This window comes from Corythoichthys intestinalis, chromosome 2, assembly GCF_030265065.1.
Source record: "Corythoichthys intestinalis isolate RoL2023-P3 chromosome 2, ASM3026506v1, whole genome shotgun sequence".
Lineage (NCBI taxonomy): Eukaryota > Metazoa > Chordata > Actinopteri > Syngnathiformes > Syngnathidae > Corythoichthys > Corythoichthys intestinalis.
Window position 1 is genome coordinate 72,387,083 of NC_080396.1, and position 24,185 is coordinate 72,411,267.

Here is a 24,185-nt window from a genome sequence, read left to right on the forward strand (position 1 = left end):
CTAACTGATTAGGGAATTACTCCTTGTTCCTTCCACCACTACTCACACGATTACATGCACACTGTAACTAGATTATTGTGAATAATCAGATGGAGGTAAGAGTGCCAATAATGGAATTAGTAGTAGAAACCTGATTTTTCAGGAAAATGGGGTTTCCACAGCTGGTCAGTAAATGAGCTGCACTAAAAACTAGGAAATGCAATTGATGCTGAACTTAAGTGGGGTTGCTTTGCTCTCCCATGGGTTTCTTTTTCATTTTTGGGCATTTTCGGGTCACTCCCTTGTTAACTTTTAGCTCTTCATACTGTTTTAGTTTGATTCACAAAGTTGACATGAAAAAATTCACACTCACACACACAAAAAAACTGAAAACCAAGGCATTTTTTTTTTTTTTTTGGCAAAAATGTACTTTTCTAACCAAATTTGACAAAAAGCTCTCCATCATTTCCAATGGCCTTATTCATTTCCATTGGCACATTCAACTACCACATAACGTTTTTATTCACTGCTATTATTTTTCAACTCAGACTTGGAAAAAAATAGAACAACTACATTTGTGGTCGTACAGCAGGGCCGAAAACCAAAAGTGGATTTTGCCATGTGGCAAAATGTTTTTGCCATGTGGCAATTTTTTTTGCCATGTGGCAAAATGTTTTTGCCATGTGGCAATTTTGTTTGCCATGTGGCAAAATGTTTTTGCCATGTGGCAATTTTGTTTGCCATGTGGCAATTTTTTTTGCCATGTGGCAAAATGTTTTTGCCATGTGGCAATTTTGTTTGCCATGTGGCAATTTTGTTTGCCATGTGGCAATTTTTTTTGCCATGTGGCAAAATGTGTTTGCCATGTGGCAATTTTTTTTGCCATGTGGCAAAATGTTTTTGCCATGTGGCATTTTTTTTTGCCATTTGGCAATTTTATTTTGCCATGTGGCAATTTTTTTTGCCATGTGGCAAAATTTTTTTGCCATGTGGCAAAATTTTTTTGCCATGTGGCAAAATTTTTTTGCCATGTGGCAAAATTTTTTTGCCATGTGGCAAAATTTTTTTGCCATGTGGCAAAATTTTTTTGCCATGTGGCAAAATTTTTTTGCCATGTGGCAATTTTTTTTTTGCCATGTGGCAAAATGGATTTTGCCATGTGGCATTTATTTGGGGTATGTGGCAAAATGCATTTCGGTTTGTGGGGGGGTATATGGTATTTTGGGGGGTATATGGCTGTTTTGCAGGCCATACAAGTCCATGCCATTGACGGCTATGCACGTCCAAATTGTATTTTCATTTTAAATGGCAGAAAAGCATCTGTGGCTGTGTTTTTTGACCGTACACTTTATATTAGAGCATATCGGCATTCAAATGGAACCCCAAGTAAGGCTCTGCCATTGACGGCAATGCACGTCCAAATTGTTTTTTTTCATTTTAAATGGCAGAAAAACATCTGTGGCTGTGTTTTTTGATGGTACACTTTTCATCAGAGCTTATCGGCATTCATCTGGAACCCCAAGTAAGGCTCTGCCATTGACGGCTATGCACGTCCAAATTGTTTTTTCATTTTAAATGGCAGAAAAACATCTGTGGCTGTGTTTTTTGACAAAACACTTTACATTAGAGCATATCGGCATTCAACTGGAACCCCAAGTAAGGCTCTGCCATTGACGGCTATGCACGTCCAAATTGTTTTTTCATTTTAAATGGCAGAAAAACATCTGTGGCTGTGTTTTTTGATTTCATTTAACAATTACTGGTTGAATTTGTGAGATTTCATCTAGCCTGTCACTCTTTAACTATGGAGGACCAGGAGTGCAAAAATTAAATAAATACGCAATTAAATAAATAATTAAGAGTGTCATTAAAGTGCTTCTATTTCAATATTTATTTCATTTTATATTTCATTTTTTAAAGTTGTTTCACTTTTTATTTAAATTTTTATTTCCATTTTTTATTTATCTCAACATTTATTTATTTATTCCAATATATATTTCTTAATTAACATTTTTATTTATTTCATTATTTGTTGATTTATACATTTATTCATTTCACTTTTTATTTATTTCATTCTTGCACTCTTGTTTCCTGTGTGCAAAAAAAAAAAAAAGATGTTTCAATCATGTTTTGTTAGAGCTTGAATGTTTCTTGTTCTTACTGGTTAGCAACAGAAAAACAAAACTGAAAATGCCGCCAGATGAAGACTGACAGGCAAGTAAAAAAGCACATACCACTAGAAGAAAACTGACAAGTTGGTAAAAACGGACTGTATGGCATTTGGTATCTTTGTGCACATGTGTGGATCCTCTAGACCAGAGCATCTTAACTTTTTGATAATTACGGAGCCCAAAGGGATTGTCCAACATGGTCCCATATCCAAATCATTTGACTGGCAGAAAAAAATTATAATAATGGCACTGGTAAAACACTGGTATCCATGGCATGGACGTGCATAGCCGTCAATGGCAGAGCCTTACTTGGGGTTCCAGTTGAATGCCGATATGCTCTAATGTAAAGTGTACGGTCAAAAAAACACAGCCACAGATGTTTTTCTGCCATTTAAAATGGAAAAAACAATTTGGACGTGCATAGCCGTCAATGGCAGAGCCTTACTTGGGGTTCCAGATGAATGCCGATAAGCTCTAATGTAAAGTGTACGGTCAAAAAACACAGCCACAGATGTTTTTCTGCCATTTAAAATGAAAATACAATTTGGACGTGCATAGCCGTCAATGGCATGGACTTGTATGGCCTGCAAAACAGCCATATACCCCCCAAAATACCATATACCCCCCCACAAACCGAAATGCATTTTGCCACATACCCCAAATAAATGCCACATGGCAAAATCCATTTTGCCACATGGCAAAAAAAATTTGCCACATGGCAAAAAAAAAATTGCCACATGGCAAAAGAAATTGCCACATGACAAAAACATTTTGCCACATGGCAAAAAAAATTGCCACATGGCAAAAACATTTTGCCACATGGCAAAAAAAATTGCCACATGGCAAAAAAAAATGCCACATGGCAAAACCATTTTGCCACGTGGCAAAAAAAAATGCCACATGGCAAAACATTTTTGCCACATGGCAAATACCACTTTTGGTTCTCGCTGTCTCTCCGTTTTTGACCAAAAAAAAAATCCTCAAATTGCCTCGAAAGGTATAGGAAGTGACCTGGGAATTCTCCAAAATCAGTAAGTGACCCAAAATGTACAGGAAGTTACCTGGGAATAATCCAGGAAGTGACTTGGGAATTATCAAATAGACACAGAGTCAACAGGAAGTCACCATAAAATAGGATGAAGTGACCTGGACATGCGCTAAAATCAACAGGAAGGGACCAATGAAGAAGTGACCCATAAATTCCACAAAATCAACATGAAATGATCTAAAATGTATCGGAAGTGACCCTGGAATGCCCTAAAATGTACAGGAAGTGACCCGTACCTACCGTTAAAATAAACAAAGTGACCAAAAATTAAGTCTCTGCTATTGACAACAATAAAACAAAACAAAAATCAATTTATTTTAACTGGGAAAATTAGCTGTGAATGCTCATCTTTCAGTGCCATTGACAACCGGAAATGACCTGGGAATGCCTGAAAATCATCAGCAAGTGACTCAAAATCAACAGAATTTTACCCGGGGATTATGGCTGCAACTAACGATTATTTTTTATAATCGATTAATCGGATAAATGTCACTTTTATCAATTACCTTCACAGTTTATCTTGAGGCACGTTGTAAGTCAATGAAGACAAAATCCAATTTCTAAGCACACTCTTGTATAACAATTTACAGTTTGAATGGGAGTTTGTGTTGACTCTAAGCTGTCACATGAATGGGCTTGTATGTATGCTTTCTTTATAAAAAGCAAAGTTGATAGATTTGTTGAAATTTTCTTTTATCCCAGACAATAGTTATAGGTTGTTTTAATTACCTGACATGTTTCAGCAAACACTTCCGTCTTCATCAGAGAGTCACTGGTGTTGATGTGACGTGCCTTTATCAGCTGATGGAAATGTCAACTTCCATGCAAATCATGCAATAAATCATACATCGGGGAGACAGGGAGGAGTTTTATTACAAGAAAAACATAACAAGAAAAACAGCACAAGAAGGAGTGTGAGAAGGAGACAATATGACATACAAGGGCAATAAAAGAGCAAGCATAACAGGAACGTCACAAGTCAGCCATCACCGATCACTGAAAAAGGGAAAACCACATTATGGACTGGGAAAAGGCCAGAGTCATCTGCACTGATGAATAGAAACATCAGCGCTGGATCAGGGAGGCTATTGAAAACCACCAGCGGGGCCCGAGGACCATCAACAGGGACGAAGGGGCGTACACGCTCTCTACTACGTCTAAATGGTCAGCCGAGGGCGTGGCTCGAGTCAATTTTTTCATCCATCAGATGATAGACTCGTCACACCAACACCAGTGACTCTCTGATGAAGGCGGAAGTGTTCGCCGAAACACCTTAGGTTATTAACACAACCTAGAACTATTGTCTGGGATTAAAGAAAAAATCAACAAATCTATAAATATATACAAAATGAACTCAATACAACTAACTTCAAATTTGATTGTAAAATTTCTATCTAACAATAACTGAAGCGCTAATATGCTTCTCCAAAACACGGTATAAACAAATGCTTAGGACACTGATTAGCATAATTGCTAACTAGCTTAGCCCTCCGTGATAAGTAGTGACTTCTCATCAACAAAGAATACAAACAATGCAATTGGCTTCCTTTACTCACCTCTGACGGAGGCACACTGGATTTAGGAACAGAAAAGACAATCTAACTTGACATTTCATAATAATATTGATTCCGCAACCCAACCTGAGTGTAGCAGTGAACGCTCACTTGCTCTAAACACTGCCACGCGTGCGCAAAGCCTCATATTACACACAAACAAGGACCCAAACCGGACTGCTAATAGGCGCCGGCAAAAATGGATGATCAAATTCTTTGGCAGAAAATTTATGAATCGATTTTAATCGATTAGTTGTTGCAGCCTCATTAATAAGCCAGTTCAGTTAGTAAGATGTCTGAAAATTGGCAAAAAATTGAATTGCTTTCCAAATAACATTCAAATTTTAAAAAATGAAATCTGATATTTACAATTGTAAAGTTGTATAAAGAAGGTCCAAAACTATTTATTGGTTAGCAAAATAGTTGTCGATTAATTTGCTCATCATTTAGTTGTCGGTTAATCAATTAATTATTGCACTTCTACCAGGGATGGTCCAAAATCAGCAATAAGTGACCCAAAATCAACACAAAGTGACCCGGAAATGCCTAAAAGTCAACAGGAAGTGACCAATGAAGAGGAAATGACCCATAATTCCCCCCAAATCAAAAGGAATTAAAATTTACTGATACTGAACCTAGAATGCCCCAACATGTACAGGAAGTGACCCCAAATTATCGTCATTGCCATTGACTCTGCTCGACGTCCAGTCCGTTTAGACTGGGAGGCAGTGGCACCTCCAGAAAATTTTCATAGGGGTGGCCAGATGGGGCCACTTAAAATCTTGGGGTGGCACACCAAAACTAAAAGCCATAATTTCAGGTTTTCATTATATTATTGCAGTAAAAAGTTCAGGGGAAATCTATAACAAAAAGTTAAGGACACGGCTACTGATATACCTGTGTGGTGTATCGTGTAATAATTGATGTTACTAATGATTTAATATGCATAGTCCATAACTGTCCACTCAACATTTTGAGTTCCTTACAATTCTGTTGTATTGTGTTATGTATATGTTAGGCATAAAGTGTACATTTACCAAAAGAAAATAATTACTGGGGAAAAACAGGTTCTGGCAGGTACAAATAAAAGCAAGTACAGAAGCAATCATATCTTAACTGGGTATTTCCTAACACAATGTTAATGTGACACAAAAATAATTATAACTGAATGAACAAAACATAAAAAGTACTTCCCAACAGGGATACGATATACTGGCTAGTGGGGTGGCCAGTGGGGTGGCCAACAAATTTATGAGGGTGGCCGTGGCCACCCCTGGCCACCCCCTGGCACCCCCTGGTGGCGCCATTGCTGGGAGGGGCAAATGCACATTTGTGAATGTTAGGGTACTTAGGCTCACTTCCCATTGATTTTGGGTCACTTGTGGTACATTTTGGAGCATTCAGGGGTCACTTTCTGTGCATTTTGGATCACTTCCTATTGATTTGAGCGCATTTGTGGGGGGTCATTTCCTGTTGACTGGTCATTTCCTGTTAAATTTGGAGCATTTCCGGGTGTCGTTGAATTCAAGTCACTTACTGTTGGTTTTGCGGCATTCCCGGGTAAATTTGTGTTTTGGTGCACTTTTTGATTTTGGGGAATTCCAGGGTAACTTTCTGCATATTCTGAGGCATTCTTGGGTCACGTCCTATTGGTGATTTCGGGACACTTATAGGATGGGGTAGGAACTTCTTGGTACCTCACGATACGATACGATTTGCAAAGCTCACGATAACGATGATCTGACGACATAGCGATTAAGAGTGTGACAATATCTCGATACAACGATATATCGCGATATTTTGCAACCTGATCGGTTATCGATATGCTCCCGCCAAGTATCAATACTTTTATTTGACATATTGGCCATTGGATGCTGTAAACTGCTCAATGTTTGTCGAGCAATTCCTTGGCGGTCCACTCAGGGCGCTCAACAGTGGCGGTGAAGGTAAAGTGCGCACAAGTTGTCTAGAGAAGAAGAGAGGAAGCTCCAAGTGGGTTGAAAAAAATAAAAAAGCTTCGTGGGAACGGTGGAGGAAAAAATGAGAAAAATATTGCTACAAATCACACATGTGGACACACTTTAGATTTTACACGAACAAGAAAGGAAGTAGGGTGAACAAGGACTTTGCTGTATGCAAGAATTGTCTAACAAAAATAAGGTTCACTGTCAGCTGGTGACGAAGTGGACACGGATTTCTTCCCTGCTTCGCTTTCATCACTTGAGGTAAGAAAGTTTCACTTTCACTGGGTCACTTTCTGATGATTTTGGGACTCAACCCCATATAAAAAATGCTCATTTGCCTGCTCCCAGTCTAAATGGATTGGGCTTCTAGCATTGCCAATGGCAGGCAATGAGTTATGACTCAGAAAAGTCATTTATTTGCCCCCGTTTCAACAGGAAGTGACCCTGAAATGCCCCCAAATCAGCAGGAAGTGACACTGAAATGCTAACCAAATCAGCAGGAAGTGACACTGAAATGCTAACCAAATCAAATGGAAGTGACCCGATATCAATAGAAAATGGCCATGAAATGCCCCCACATCAACAGGCAGTGTTTTAGGTGTTGACTGACCACAGTAGAGCTACCATTGCAATTTCTCAGTAGAAGTACTGTAAATGCTGGAAAAATCCCAGCGCATCATCGGATGAGTTGAAGCATAGTTCTGATATTTAAAAAAATAAATAAATAAATAAATAAAAATAAAAAAATCAGATCCACACAGATACACGTGGTTTCTTCCATTCAGACTTATTTTCCTCCTTGACACTCTTTATTCTGCCCACGTCGGATCAGGACCCTGTCACTGCCCCCTAAAAAGAGATTGATCACAGGAAAGCAGAGCATTTTGCCCGTATTCCCTTTTTTGTCACTTCTCTTCTGAGTCGCAATCTTCCAAGTGTACTACTCCTGCTTTCATTTGTCTTGCACCTGCTCCCATATTTCTTTTATCTTCACTCTGACCACACCCCGATTAGAGGATTTGATATCACAGCAGCTCCCTTCAGGCTGGGTATTAAAAGACCAAAGCACAAAGCTCCAGATTAGATTTTTTGGGAGGTGGAGCTGCTTCTTAACTTATTGCCTGCCAATGACAGCGATGGAATCTAATTCATTTTTACTGGGAGGACTGGCTGTGAATGCTCAGCTTTCAGTGCAAGTGACTGCACTAGATGTCCGATCCATTTGGATTGGGAGGGGGCGAATGCAAGTTCACATTCAACCCCCACAGAAACACTTCTATTCACTCCAATTGATTTTCAAATTTGACCTGCAAAAAACATCTTAGCCTAATCTAAACCCTAACCCAATGCCTTCAAATCAAGAGAATTTGACCATTGAACAGGAAGTGACGCCAAAATCAACAGAAAGTCATCTTGAAATGCCTCAATAGCAATATAAAGTGACCGCATGAACAAGAAGTGACCCAGAAATACCCTAAAATCAACAGGAAATGATTCCAAATGTAGAAGAAGTGATCTAAAAATTCCCCAAAATGTAGAGGAAGTTACCTGAAAATGCCCCAAAATCAACAAAGTGCTCAAAACCAATGGGAAGTAACCCAAAATCAACAGGAAGTTGCCAGAAGGACAACAATAAGAGGAAGGCATGTTTCTCGCTCTCCCGCACCTCCCTCACCTTCGCACGTCATGCGGTGCATTCAGGAACGCATGCAAATATCTCCGCCATATTATAAGTTATATGTTTCAATACATTTATTTTGAACACTGCAAAAACTCAAAATCCTATCAGGACTTACAGTTTAGATTACCGTAATTTCCCGAATATAACACACACTTTTCCCCCCCCAAAATCAACTGGTAAAATCATGGTGCGCATTATAAACGGGTACATGGATGGAAACAGAAATATATATATATTATACATATATAAAAAACGTTTTTTTTTTTTTTATTGGCACGGCCATGTTGTGTTGAAGAAACGTATGTGGCGATCCGTTGCTGACCATTACGGTACGTGACGTCACCATTTTGTTTCGGTAATACTTCACTCTGATCGGCCGAATGATTTCATCTCTGTTAAATTCTGCTTTTTTCACTCGTCATAAATCACAGAATTTAGTTTCTTGAACTCTTTTGAGTCAACGTTTATTTCAGCTCCGCATCTCAGACCATAACAAACGTAACAACACAGACTTCCTGTGTCTGTCAACTATATCTGTCCCTCAGGAAACCCAAACCCAAATAACAATAGTTCCTCTTGTTACTGTCATGTTGACAGCGATGATTTGAAATTTATAACACGTATGTATAACATAATAACACGTAATATGTTGAACTGCCTATTTGCTAATTGTTCATTGCACAGACTGAAAGTTTACGGCCATTTGGAATTTTGAATTAGCACGTTACATACAGTGCCTTGCAAAAGTATTCGGCCCCCTTGAATCTTGCAACCTTTCGCCATATTTCAGGCTTCAAACATAAAGATATGAAATTTAATTTTTTTGTCAAGAATCAACAACAAGTGGGACACAATCGTGAAGTGGAACAACATTTATTGGATAATTTAAACTTTTTTAACAAATAAAAAAACTGAAAAGTGGGGCGTGCAATATTATTTGGCCCCCTTGCGTTAATACTTTGTAGCCACCTTTGCTCCAATTACAGCTGCAAGTCGCTTGCGGTATGTTTCTATCAGTTTTGCACATCGAGAGACTGACATTCTTGCCCATTCTTCCTTGCAAAACAGCTCGAGCTCAGTGAGGTTGGGTGGAGAGGGTTTGTGAACAGCAGTCTTCAGCTCTTTCCACAGATTCTCGATTGGATTCAGGTCTGGACTTTGACTTGGCCATTCTAACACCTGGATACGTTTATTTTTGAACCATTCCATTGTAGATTTGGCTTTGTTTTGGATCATTGTCCTGTTGGAAGATAAATCTCCGTCCCAGTCTCAGGTCTTGTGCAGATACCAACAGGTTTTCTTCCAGAATGTTCCTGTATTTGGCTGCATCCATCTTCCCGTCAATTTTAACCATCTTCCCTGTCCCTGCTGAAGAAAAGCAGGCCCAAACCATGATGCTACCACCACCATGTTTGACAGTGGGGATGGTGTGTTCAGGGTGATGAGCTGTGTTGCATATATGCCAAACATATCGTTTTGCATTGTGGCCAAAAAGTTCAATTTTGGTTTCATCTGACCAGAGCACCTTCTTTCACATGTTTGGTGTGTCTCCCAGGTGGCTTGTGGCAAACTTTAAATGAGACTTTTTATGGATATCTTTGAGAAATGGCTTTCTTCTTGCCACTCTTCCATAAAGGCCAGATTTGTGCAGTGTAAGACTGATTGTTGTCCTATGGACAGACTCTCCCACCTCAGCTGTAGATCTCTGCAGTTCATCCAGAGTGATCATGGGCCTCTTGGCTGCATCTCTGATCAGTTTTTTCCTTGTTTGAGAAGAAAGTTTGGAAGGGCGGCCTGGTCTTGGTAGATTTGCAGTGGTCTGATGCTCCTTCCATTTCAATATGATGGCTTGCACAGTGCTCCTTGAGATGTTTAAAGCTTGGGAAATCTTTTTGTATCCAAATCCAGCTTTAAACTTCTCCACAACAGTATCTCGGACCTGCCTGGTGTGTTCCTTGGTTTTCATAATGCTCTCTGCACTTTAAACAGAACCCTGAGACTATCACAGAGCAGGTGCATTTATACGGAGACTTGATTACACACAGGTGGATTCTATTTATCATCATCGGTCATTTAGGACAACATTGGATCATTCAGAGATCCTCACTGAACTTCTGGAGTGAGTTTGCTGCACTGAAAGTAAAGGGGCCGAATAATATTGAACGCCCCACTTTTTAGTTTTTTATTTGTTAAAAAAGTTTAAATTATCCAATAAATGTTGTTCCACTTCACGATTGTGTCCCACTTGTTGTTGATTCATGACAAAAAAATTAAATTTCATATCTTTATGTTTGAAGCCTGAAATGTGGCGAAAGGCTGCAAGATTCAAGGGGGCCGAATACTTTTGTAAGGCACTGTATGTTATACAGCACCTTTAGCTTTGGAAAGGGGATGTAATGATAGCTATGCTACGAGTGTCTTATAGAGGGCACTGCCTCCATTCTTATGTGCTTGTTTTACTTGTTGTTCTTAGATAGGCTTGCCACCCATCCCTTGAAATACGGAATCGTTCTGTAATTGGGAATTAAAAGTTGCGTTCTGTATTGAACCAATACGGAACGCAGTTTATTCCGTATTTCACAATTGTCCCATAGGGCGACCCCGCGTGACCCGCGGCTCCGGTGGCGGGGAGTGGCGGGCGGCGGTGCGCCCAGCCCATGCACATCTGTCACACACAAACAAACACCTCCTGCGCTCATGAGTGACCACTGAGCCAACAATAATGAACAAAAAGGGCAGGAGATATTAAAGACGGCAAGATAGTTATTTGCCTGCCCGCGGCTGTCTGCCCTGCACTGTGCTCCACTTCCGGGTTCGTTGCCTAGTTACCTCGCTCGCTCTTTTCAGTGCACCGCCCTGTGTGTTTTCAAAACAAAAATGTCTTCTTCAACAGCAGAAGCTCAGGACACCCCACCTCATCCTCAAAAGGGGAAACGTTTCCAAAACATACAGTGGAGTGGGAAGAGGGGAACCCGTGGCTCGATAGTCACTGATGATGATTATAAAGCGAACTGCAAGGCAGGCAGGAAAGTTTTTGCAGCGTCTCACGGAAGTGTAAAACAGCATGCTGCAGGGGACCTCCACAAATGGAATATAAGATCCCAGAAGAGCCTTCGTCACAATTATTTTTACCTGAAACATCCCCTGAGCTTGATTTGGTATGTTATTATGCTCTTGTATATGGATAACATATAGGCTATATTTATATTTACCTTCATACATCTTGCATCGATAGGAGCATAGCTTGGCTATTTCAGTTGCTACTATGGTTGATTATTTTCAGGAATGTTGATTTTTTTTTTTTTTTTTTTTTTGAAACATGCATTTATTATCAATCAATATGGAATGAATTTATGTACCCATAAAGAACATCATATTTTGTTACGCTAACTAATGCTCCTCAATTGGAATCATTCCTAATAGATTAACAGCAAATAAATACTGAATAAATAGTCCTACTGCGGATATATACTATCTATTGATTGATTGATAGTGAATTTGACATCCCACTCCTACCCTCTAAATTACTGCAGCTGAGGTGACACAGGTATACCACACAGTAAAATGTAGCCAGCCAGAGCTACAATAGTGCTGACTGTGGACACAGGCTCAATCAGAAGATTTTTATGTGATTCCAAAATGGTGAAGAAACTGACTTTGGGGAGAGCAAAGCAAGAGGCACTGTTGAAACAAGTCCTTGGTCCAAAGGCAGTGGGTGATGTGCTCAAGATCTTAACGCCACCAATCCCATTCTCCATACAGACCGATGCCTCGAATAAATTGAGCAGGAAGATGCTTCCCCTTGCTGTCCAATACTTCACTCCAGAGTCTGGGCTCACCAACAAAATGCTGGACTTCATAGATAATGCAGACGAGTCAGCTGCTGGAATTGTAGCTCTCCTGGAACATTCCCTTAAGAGATTTAGCTTGTCAATGGATCACGTGACCGGATTCAGTGCCGACAACACAAATGTTAATTACGATATTCACAACTTCGTTTTCACTAACCTGCAGAAAAAAAAAAAAACAATCTGCTGCAAGGAAACTGCCATGCCCACATAGTGCACAATACAGTTTTCTCATCAAAAATAGATACATTTCTATGCATTTTAGGAGTTTTGGGGATGCCCCTTTTTTTCGCCCGTAAGGCTTTGGGCGCGAGGGGCGCGTCCCATATTTCTATTTCTGAAAGGTGGCAACCCTATTCTTAGATCATGTGGACACATGAGAATAAAGCTAGCAGCTCACTTAAGTTGCTATACGATGTTCCTGCTGATGTTAGTAATCAAATTGCATTATGCTTGACCTGTGTATGTTTACAAAAGAGTTGTTCTGAAAATATTATTGTTTTCTGGAAGTTTAAACTATCAATTACCTTTTTTCTCATAGACACGCCCCTTTTGGTGAGAAGCAGCAGCGACTCAGTTTTGGCTCCTCCTATCGAGACGACCGCCGCGTCAACATATGATGACCGAACCAACGAAGCCTCCAAAATGGTGAGACCGTGTCATAAAAGTTTGAATTTATTTTAGTAAATGTAAAAATGTATTGGATGAATGCAATGAAATAAGCTATTGCGATGGTGGCTTTGTTGTGATGGTTGGTATATCGTGTCACTTCCTGTTGATTTTAAGGTATTTTGGACTTCCTGTAGATATCGGGTCACTTCCTGCTGATTATGGGGCATTTCGGGTTCACTTACTTTACACATTGGGTTACTTCCGGTTAAATTTGGGACATTCTAGGGTCACTTCCTGTTGATTTTGAGATAATCCAGGGTCACTTCCTGTAGATATTGGGTCACTTCTCGTTGATTTTGGGGCATTTCAGGGTCACTTCCCATTCCATGGCAGCTCTGGTTTAATGATTGGTATAGTGGGTTACTTCCTGTTTATTTTGGGGCATTCCAGGGTCACTACCTGTAGCTATTGGGTCATTTAATGTTGATTTTGGGGCATTTGAGGGTCACTTCCTGTTTGATGGCAGCCTTGATGTTATGGTTGGTATATTAAGTCACGTCTTGTTGGTTTTGGGGCATTTCATGTTGGCTTCCTGCTCATATTGGCCTGTTGAAATTGATAGATTTCGGGGTCACTTCCTGTTGACTTTTGGGGCATTTCAGGGTCACTTCCTGTTCTATGGTAGGTCTGCTGTAATGATTGGTATATCGGGTCACTTCCTGTTGATTTTGGGGCATTTTAGGGTCATATCCGGTTTATTTGGGGGCATTTCAGGGTCACTCCCTATTTGATCGCAGGTTTGCTGTAATGGTCGGTATATTGGGTCACTTCCTGTTGATTTTGAGGCATCTCTGACATCCTGTACTATTATATGTCGGGTCACATCCATTTGAATTTGGGGCATATCATGTTGGCTTCCTGTTCATATTGGGTCACTTCCTATTTAAATTGGGGTACTTTGGGTCACCTCCTATTTATTTATCTATTAACGCGTTTTTCGGCATATGGTCAATCATGGGGTGTTGAACGAAAGAGAGCCCACCTCGCATGAGAATTTTGGTGATTTTTGTGCATGAACGGTTTTTTATGTGTCAAACGGTTTTGGAGAACACGCCATTAGGAAAATTGATAATTATTAGTGCTGCAACGATTAATCGATTAACTCGAGTATTCGATTAGAAAAAAAAGATTCGAATTACATTTTGCTGCTTTGAGTATTCGTTTAAAGTGGGTTGTAATGGTTTATTTTGAAAGTGTTTGCATTCAGTTTTATTGATTTGGGTGGATACATTGCCCTCTAGTCTGCCTTATTTCACATGGCTGAATCCAGCTGTTCCATGTTAAGACCAACATAAGCCAAGTTTTTGTTTGTGCTAACGTTTTTTTAAATACATTCATAATTTAGGTATAGGTATATTTAGCCGTTTTTTGTGGGAATATGTGTCTGAACCATTTGTTGAGAGCATTGGAAAAAAAAAAAAAAAAAAAAGATTTTATAGCATTCAGGCTAGCGGGCTTTTGCTATGTAATTTAGCCAATTGTTCTATTGTTGACAGATCCTTTATTTTTTTTTTTCATATTGTTTGAGGCTCAGCTCAGGTATTTTAAATTTTTCGTGTTCCTCATCCGATTGCTCGATTATTCGAACTAACAAGTGCTACTAAATAATCGATAGCTGCAGCCCTAACAGTTATAGTTAGGCTAAAGGAATATTATAGATTGTAGCTTTTGCACTACATGCAAAAGTACCATCAATAACTAAGGCATAAAGACATCTTACTTGCTGTTTGAGGCACGTCCTCTTTGTGGACAAAGAAGCATTCACTCGATGCCTCGGGCTGCACTTTCAAATGAAGTGCGTTCTGTTTTTTTCCCCAGTGAAGCCACCATTTAATAGCAGCGGTGACTGTTTTTCTGTGCGAGAGTGAACAAGGAAATCAAGCTCCCAACATGGCAATGAATAAAAATTGCGTTTCGTCAAAGCTACTCCACCAATACCTCAGAATTCATCCTATAAACACTAATTGTGGGGATTGCCAGCTCTAGACCAGCCTCACTAATATTCTGCTTGCTAAGAACAAGTGAAGACTTAATTTTTTTTGGGGGGGGGCACTAAGCACACTAGGCCTGTCGTGATAACAAATTTGAGTATGCAATGAATTTATTGTCTCATAAATTATTGCAAATATGCAATATTACCATATGTCAACCCGAGGCCGTTGGCAATCTTACAAGTATTGTGTAAGTATGTGAGGTGGCTTGGCTCAGTGGTAGAGTAGTTGTCCCCTAACCCAGAGGCTGTGAATTCGATTCTTCGCCCTGATGAACTCGTCTAAGTGTCCTTGAGCAAGATACTGAACCCCACATTGCTTCTGGTGCTGCGTCACCAGTAGGTGGATGGCGAGATAGTGGAAAGCGCTTTGAGCGCCTTGAAAGGTGGAAAAGCACTATATAAGTATAACACCATTTACCAAGTAGTGACGTATGCCCTAACAAAATGGTGACTATTTTTACATTGTTTTATGTATATATATATATATACACACATATGTGTGTGTGTACTCACTCACTCACTCACCGGTCACTTTATTAGGTACACCTGTCCAACTGCTCGTTAACAATTTCTAATCAGCCAATCACATGGCGGCAACTCAGTGCATTTACGCATGTAGACATGGTTTAAGACAATCTCCTGCAGTTCAAACCGAGCATCAGTATCGGGAAGAAAGGTGATTTGAGTGACTTTGAACGTGGCGTGTTTGTTGGTGCCAGAAGGGCTGGTCTGAGTATTTCAGAAACTGCTGATCTACTAGGATTTTCACGCACAACCATCTCTAGAGTTCACAGCGAATGGTCCGAAAAAAAATAAGATATCCAGTGAGCGGCAGTTCTGTGAGCGGAAATTCCTTGTTGATGCCAGGGGTCAGAGGAGAATGGCCAGACTGGTTCGAAATGATAGAAAGGCAACAGTGACTCAAATAACCACCCGTTACAACCAAGGTAGGCAGAAGAGCATCTCTGAATGCACAGTACGTCAAACTTTGAGGCAGATGGGGTACAGCAGCAAAAGACCACGCCGGGTGCCACTCCTTTCAGCTAAGAACAGGAAACTGAGGCTACAATTTGAAAAAGCTCATCGAAACTGGACAACAGAAGATTGGAAAAATGTCGCCTGGTCTGATGAGTCTCGATTTCTGCTGCGACATTTGGATGGTAGGGTCAGAATTTGGCGTCAACAACATGAAAGCATGGATTCATCCTGCCTTGTATCAACGGTTCAGGCTGGTGGTGGTGGTGTAATGGTGTGGGGAATATTTTCTTGCCACTCTTTGGGCCCCTTGGTACCAATTGAGCATTGTTGGAACGCCACAGCCTACCTGAGTATTGTTGCTGACCATGTCCATCCCTTTATGACCACAATGTACCCAACTTCTGATGGCTACTTTCAGCAGGGTAATGTGCCATGTCATAAAGCTGGAATCATCTCAGACTGGTTTCTTGAACATGACAATAAGTTCACTGTACTCAAATGGCCTCCACAGTCACCAGATCTCAATCCAATAGAGCATCTTTGGGATGTGGCAGAAGAATTGAGGCAGTTCTGAAGGCAAAAGGGGGTCACATAACACTTTATGTTTGAAGCCTGAAATGTGGCGAAAGGTTGCAAGGTTCAAGGGGGCCGAATACTTTTGCAAGGCACTGTATTTTCAGTTTTACAAAAATACAAGAAACGTGCTCCTGTCAAAAAGAGATGAATTCAGTAAAGCCCATGCAACTTTGCCACACCGTCTGATTTCTTTTTGGAACTTATGTTCGCTATCTGTCAATTTGTGTACTCACACACATTGAGGACAGAATAGGACTACTAGTTTATTTTTTGATTGAAAATTTTACAAATTTCATTAAAACGAAAACATTAAGAAGCGTTTTAATATAACATTTCTATAACTTGTACTAATATTCATCTTTTAAGAACTACAAGTCTTTCTATCCATGGATCACTTTAACAGAATGTTAATAATGTTAATGCCATCTTGTTGATTTATTGTTATAATAAACAAATACAGTCCTTATGTACCGTATGTTGAATGTATATATCCATCTTGTCTTATCTTTCCATTCCAACAATAATTTACAGAAAAATATGGCATATTTTATAGATGGTTTGAATTGCGATTAATTGCGATTAATTACGATTAATTAATTTTTAAGCTGTAATTAACTCGATTAAAAATTTTAATCGTTTGACAGCCCTAATACATATATGTATGTATATATGTATATATATATATATATATATGTATGTATATATGTATATATATATGTATGTATATATGTATATATATATGTATGTATATGTGTATATATATATATGTATATATATGTGTATATATATATATATGTGTGTATATTAGGCTCGAGCGTATGACGTGGCACTCGCGAGGTTTCCGCCGCTATCGCCATTGTGGAAGATAAACTGAGGCATTTCAACACAGGTCGCTCTTTAAAAATGGTTGGAAATTATTGTGCGGTAAAGAATTGCAACAACCGATCGAATAGAAAAAGGAGAATGTACAGCTCGACGGAACACCATTGAGTTTCTTCCGGATCCCTACATGGAGAAAAGGCGAGGGAAAGCTCATATCTGAACTTACCAAACGTCGAAGAATGGCATGGGTGGCCTCGATCAGAAGGAAGGGCATAACGTTTGATTCTCCAGTTACACACTGAGTTTGCTCTATGCACTTCCACTCCGGTAAGTTAATTTCGTTTGTTTACGCAAATTTCAGTAACTTTACGCCCTAAGTCGGCCTGTTGTTAGCTATTGCTACAGCTAAACAACTAGCATGCATACATGTGCATTGTCTTCATAAGACATAATTCATGTCGTTGCTAAATGAAAAAGCTGTAATATTTTGACGTGAGAGAGTGGCAAAGAATTTGTACACAGGCTACATTTTATGCAGCAAAAGTTTTGTACATCCGTGGTCACAGACTAATGTAAACACACATTGCCTACCTTTGCTAGAAAGATGGTGTTGCCGTTTGCTATGGTCATAAAGTGAAGATCCTGCACCCATCCGCAGCAAAACTGTTCGTAGCTTTGTAGCGATTTGTAGTTTCGGAATTGCTGATGAGTGTAGTAACATATACCAAACACTAAATACAGCATGATGTCCATTTCGCGTAGTGGTGGAAGCTTGTCGACATCTTTATTCCATTTGTGTTCGGCTTGCTCGTGAGGGTCAACATTGTTCACATCCTTAAAATTGCTCACATATCTGTCCTTCGCCGTGGTTTGTCTCTGTATCGAACTGGCAAGTATTCCTTACTTTTTTCCATCTTTGGTTGCCGCTAAGTTTAAATGTCCCGTGATGCTTCCGCAATGGTTGCGTTGTCGCAAATCTCGCATGATCCCGTGCTGCTGTGACGTAAACGCTCGAGCCTAATATGTGTATATATATATGTATATATATGTGTGTATATATGTGTATATATATATGTGTGTGTATATGTGTATGTGTGTGTATATGTGTATATGTATATATATATGTGTATATGTATATATATATATATATATATGACCTTGTTTTGCCAACAAAACAAGGAAGGTCTGGGGACTGAGATGGCCATGGGAGGAGCTTGATTTTGTGTCTGGTGAACCATTTCTGTGTAGATTTGGCCATATGTTTAGGGTCATTGTCTTGCTGAAAGACCCAGTGACGACCCATCTTCAGCTTTCGGGCAGAGGGCAACAGATTTTGATTTAAAATGTCCTGGTATTTCAAAGCATTCATGATGCCATGTACCCTAATAAGGTTCCCAGGGCCTTTGGAAGCGAAACAGCCCCACAGCATCACTGACCCACCCCCATACTTCAAAGTTCAATCATGGTCTCATCTGACCAAAGCACATGGTCCCAGTTGAAGCCTGGGACCGCGTGTATTTTTGTGTGAGACCCAGATAGAGCTTTTTGACAACAAACACTCTAAGTGGGTCTGGCGTGCCACGAAAGATGCGCATGCTGAAAAGCATCTCATACCCACTGTGAAGTAAAAAAACAGCGATAACAAAGTAAACACTACAAACTTTCTTTAAATAAAGGACTACTTACGTTTGACCATTGATAGGCATATTAAAAGCTCTCCTCAAGCACATTAGCTGCACGTTAGCTGAACAACAACTGCAGCCGCCCTCCTCCGGGGAACGAACTGTAAATTGCTCTCCGCCGGGCGGGTTGCCGATCCGCGAAGACAATCGACAACCCAGTCATCATGTCAAATAATCCGGGCTAGTTATGTGTGATTTTCCGCTTGGTAGACTTTGAAACATCACTTGGTTCGGGTTAGCATGTCAGCTAGCTGTCACGCCTCTTGGTTTGTTTACATTCTCCGAAGCCGGTGAAGGGAAATGACATATGTCCGATTTAGGTGTCATAAAATATCGTTCGGGAGGTGCGACAGCTGTTGGTGAAGTCGACAGTTTTGACCATTATGGAGTAATTTTGCCATGTCGTCCTGAATAAGTGCATTTTTATTATTTCATATTCCATTTAGCACAAGACTGTTATTTGTCATGACCATGCCATTTATTTAGCAATTGGGGAAAATACCTGGATAAAAAGAATATCCTGTAAAAATATTGAAGTAAAGAGACAGAAACAATGACATTTTGCAGCTCTCTTCGTCGCGTTTTCCTCGTTGTGAATAGTTCCCCCTCGACAGTCTGAGTGGTCCTTCTCAAGCCATTTATTTAACTATTGGGGAAAAATACTTGGATAAAAAGAATATCCTGTAAAAATATTGGAGTAGAGAGACTGAAACAATGACATTTTGCGGCTCTCTTCGTCACGTTTTCCTCGTTCTGAATAATTCCCCCTCAATGGGCTGAGTAGTAAAACCGATGAGCCCTGTCTCCCGCTGACGTCATCCACCTGTTGGGGATGCTCGAGCCCTATAATGGTAGGCGTGGCTAACCGGCAGATTAAAAGACTAATTTCTCATCATCTGCGCTTTGCTAAATTGTTGTATGTATTCGAATCGTCTCAAAATATGATTCTAATTCACATAATATGCTATTTAAGACTTTTTTTCTCCTGTCGTATGCTCTCTAAATACAGTGTTGATGAGCTTGAATTGGCTGCAGGTACATTCTGACCAACAGAATGTGACGGCAGATGCCGACCAAAACTGACATAATGTCTGGGTTATAAAATCGGGCCAGCAGCCCTCCCTGCATACAGAGCGCCGATTCAGCAACATGGGACAAGTTTGTGAAAGTGTTTAACCCGCATCATTTCCGAGATGTCTCTCTATGTGTGAAAGCAATGACGCGAGTAAATCCCGCGTCACCTTACACAGCAATTTACCGGAATATGTGTGTGAAAGGGGCTTAACACAACAGAGTGCACGGTGACATTGACTTTTTTTTATATTAGTAAATAAAACTGTGATCCCTCGCTACTTCGCGCTTCAAGCTTCGCGCCCTCAGTCCATCGCGGATTTAAAAATAATAATAATAAATAAATAAATAAAAAATATATGTTGTACATATAACTCACCGGCCACTTTATTAGGTACACCATGCTAGTAACGGGTTGGACCCCCTTTTGCCTTCAGAACTGCCTCAATTCTTAGGCATAGATTCAACAAGGTGCTGGAAGAATTCCTCAGATGTTGTTGACGCCAAATTCTGACCCTACCATCGGAATGTCGCAGCAGAAATCGACTCATCGGACCAGGCAACGTTTTTCCAATCTTCTATTGTCCAATTTCGATTAGCTTGTGTAAATTGTAGCCTCAGTTTCCTGTTTTTAGCTGAAAGGCGTGGCACCCGGCGTGGTCTTCTGCTGCTGTAGCTCATCTGCCTCAAAGTTCGACGTACTGTGCGTTCAGAGATGCTCTTCTGCCTACCTTGGTTGTAACGGGTGGTTATTTGAGTCACTGTTGCCTTTCTATCATTCGAACCAGTCTGGCCATTCTCCTCTGACCTCTGGCATCAACAAGGCATTTCCGCACACAGAACTGCCGCTCACTGGATATTTTTTCTTTTTCGGACTATTCTCTTTAAACTGTAGAGATGGTTGTGCATGAAAATCCTAGTAGATCAGCAGTTTCTGAAATACTCAGACCAGCCCTTCTGGCACCAACAACCATGCCACGTTCAAAGTCACTCAAATCACCTTTCTTCCCGATACTGATGCTCGGTTTGAACTGCAGGAGATTGTCTTAAACCATGTCTACATGCGTAAATGCACTGAGTTGCCGCCATGTGATTGGCTGATTAGAAATTGTTAACAAGCAGTTGGACAGGTGTACTTAATAAAGTGGTCGGTGAGTGTATAATATATAAAATACAAGTATATACAGATTAGCTGTCCCGAGCCGATCACGTAATCTCACTCTTGCTCCCTCCCTCCCTTCCTCTCTATGCTCTTTATTCGTCAGGCCGTGCACTGGAGTTGCTTTTTAAAGTTAACGTTGTTGACAGATCTGTTTCGGATCTTGCCAGTCACGAACTTTAAACGCGCCGCATGCGTCAATCATCGTTTACCTTGTTAAACAGTTGCTGGGGCAAGTGGAGTGAGTGGACTCACTCAATGAAGCATTTAATTAAGACAAGCATGTTACCAATACTTTATTCTTGTTTAACAATAATTTGGTGGGACAATAACATGTTTAAAACTTTTCGTAATTATTACATTTGATGTGCTTAAAAACATTTATTAAAATATACATTTTTTTATTTGGGGGGAAAAACATGCCTTGGATGGATCTCTTTCCAATCCTAAATCTGAATAAATACATTGAACACACACACAAAAAAAATATTCGCTACTTCACCACTTTGCGGTTTTTCACTTATCGTGGCGAGTTCTGGTCCCTATTAACCGCGAAAAACGAAGGATCACTGTGTATTTTAAAAACACATGATTAAAGATGGTTTATCAAGGGCAATATAATCATAATTTGGGATTTTTTTCTACTTTTACAGCTTTCTACTTACTTTTACTACTTACATCCCCAGAGACAACACTACTCACAACCAGACTTCTGCCACAGTTAGGCATACAGGAGTGTGTCCATAGACATTTTATGGCACTCATCTTTTCTCAAGTCTTCCACCACCTTTCATCATAGCTTCAACACCTTGAGGTGTGGTGTTAACGAAGGGAATCAGACCTACCATAGCTATGTCACACCCTGCGTGCTGTTAATGTTCCCTGTGATATACAGTTATGAACTACTACTTCTCATCCAGAATGTACGCGCATTCTCGTCCCTGGGGGTTGCGAGTATTGCGACCTTGCATTTTCTCGAGGAACATGGCATGGCAGCAAGTTGACGTGATGGATGTGATAATTAGGGTTAATGTTAGTTTTGTAACAGACGACAAACACATCTTTTGATATGCAGTGTGAGGCTAAAGTACTCAGTGAGACGAAGCAAAACAGTCTCTTGTTGTCAATGGCAGCCAAGGAGTTGACAAGGAAGTGACCCGCATATTCCTCAAAAATAGGAGAAAGTGACTGAATATCTATAGGAAGTGAGCCATGGGAGAGAAAGCATAGCATCGCCATGCAATCTCTTCAGAAATTGCATCTCCTACTCTTTAAACTCAAACACACACAAACACACACGGGCAGGCAGCGCTTGAAAATCTATTGCGACGCGCACCACAATAACAAGGCAAACAGCCTGTTAGGTGTGCAAAACAGCTTGTCACTTCACATTGGACAGATTGTTTCAGCAGTCGTTTGCCGATCTTATGGCGTGAGCCTCAGATTTTAATTTCAAATCCGTGCAGAAGTGCTGTTCGTAGGATTAACGTCATATTTTGGCGTGATCCTGTGGTTTTAACATTTGTGCCAAAACAGCGATTTTACGAGCCTGCCAAGTCAACCCGACTTTGGCCATCTACTGTGTTCTGTGGTTTAGGCTTGGTTTCAAAATCGAGGCGAGAGTTGGGCAGGGCTATAGAGCACAGACTGAATTGGAAAAAAACAATCGCAGAAACAGATTTGAAGTTAGTCCTCATGAGTTAGTGTTGCTAATCAATTTGAATTTATTATTAATTATTGATTTTAATAAAATTTATTTTTCAGTTTCAAATGTAAAAAAATGTACAATGAGCATGGACTTCATATTGAGTGTATTTTTACAGTTTGGATGTGACTTTTTTTTTTTCATTTCAGGCAAATTGATGCGCTTTGTTTTTTCTGTTACGAGCAAAATGATATTAATAAAGTTATACTTAATGTAAGTTGATCTATGTTACTTTTTTCTTTAATTGAAAAAATACATTGTCAGGCAGAGGTGCATTTATAGTGGGGCAAATAAGTATTTAGTCAACCACCAATTGTGCAAGTTCTCCTACTTGAAAATATTAGAGAGGCCTGTAATTGTCAACATGGGTAAACCTCAACCATGAGTGACAGAATGTGGGAAAAAAACAGAAAATCACATTGTGTGATTTTTAAAGATTTTATTTCCAAATTAGAGTGGAAAATAAGTATTTGGTCACCTACAAACAAGCAAGATTTCTGTCAAAGAGGTCTAACTTCTTCTAACGAGGTCTAACGAGGCGCCACTCGTTACCTGTATTAATGTCACGTGTTTTAACTCATTATCAGTATAAGAGACAATACCAGATACAAGATAAAAAAGACACCTGTCCACCAGCTCAGTCAGTCACACTCCAAACTCCACTATGGCCAAGACCAAAGAGCTGTCGAAGGACCAGAGACAAAACTGTAGACCTGCAACAGGCTGGGAAGACTGAATCTACAATAGGTAAAATGCTTGGTGTAAAGAAATCAACTGTGGGAGCAATTATTAGAAAATGGAAGACATACAAGACCACTGATAATCTCCCTCGATCTGGGGCTCCATGCAAGATCTCGCCCCGTGGCGTCAAAATGATAACAAGAACGGTGAGCAAAAATCCCAGAACCATATGGGGGGACCTAGTGAATGACCTACAGAGAGCTGGGACCACAGTAACAAAGGCTACTATCAGTAACACAGTGCGCCGCCAGGGACTCAGTCCCTGCACTGCCAGATGTGTCCCCCTGCTGAAGAAAGTCCACGTCCAGGCCCGTCTGCAGTTCGCTAGAGAGCATTTGGATGATCCAGAAGAGGACTGGGAGAAACACAGGTTCTTGTGTTTGGAGGAGAAAGAATACTGAATTGCATCCGAAGAACACTATACCCACTGTGAAGCATTGGCGGTGGAAACATCATGCTTTCGGGCTGTTTTTCTGCAAAGTGACCAGGACGACTGATCTGTGTAAAGGAAAGAATGAATGGGGCAAAGTATCGAGAGATTT

General features: G+C 40.2%; 1 protein-coding gene across 1 annotated transcript in view; it reads left to right on the top strand.

Moving 5' to 3' along the window:
• Nucleotides 1-24,185, top strand: part of pard3ba (par-3 family cell polarity regulator beta a) — a 240,737-nt gene that overhangs the window by 40,856 nt on the left and 175,696 nt on the right. The window contains exon 4 of the mRNA XM_057859972.1: nt 12,786-12,892. Coding sequence (XP_057715955.1) covers nt 12,786-12,892 — 107 coding nt within the window. The remainder of the gene's footprint in view (nt 1-12,785; nt 12,893-24,185) is intronic.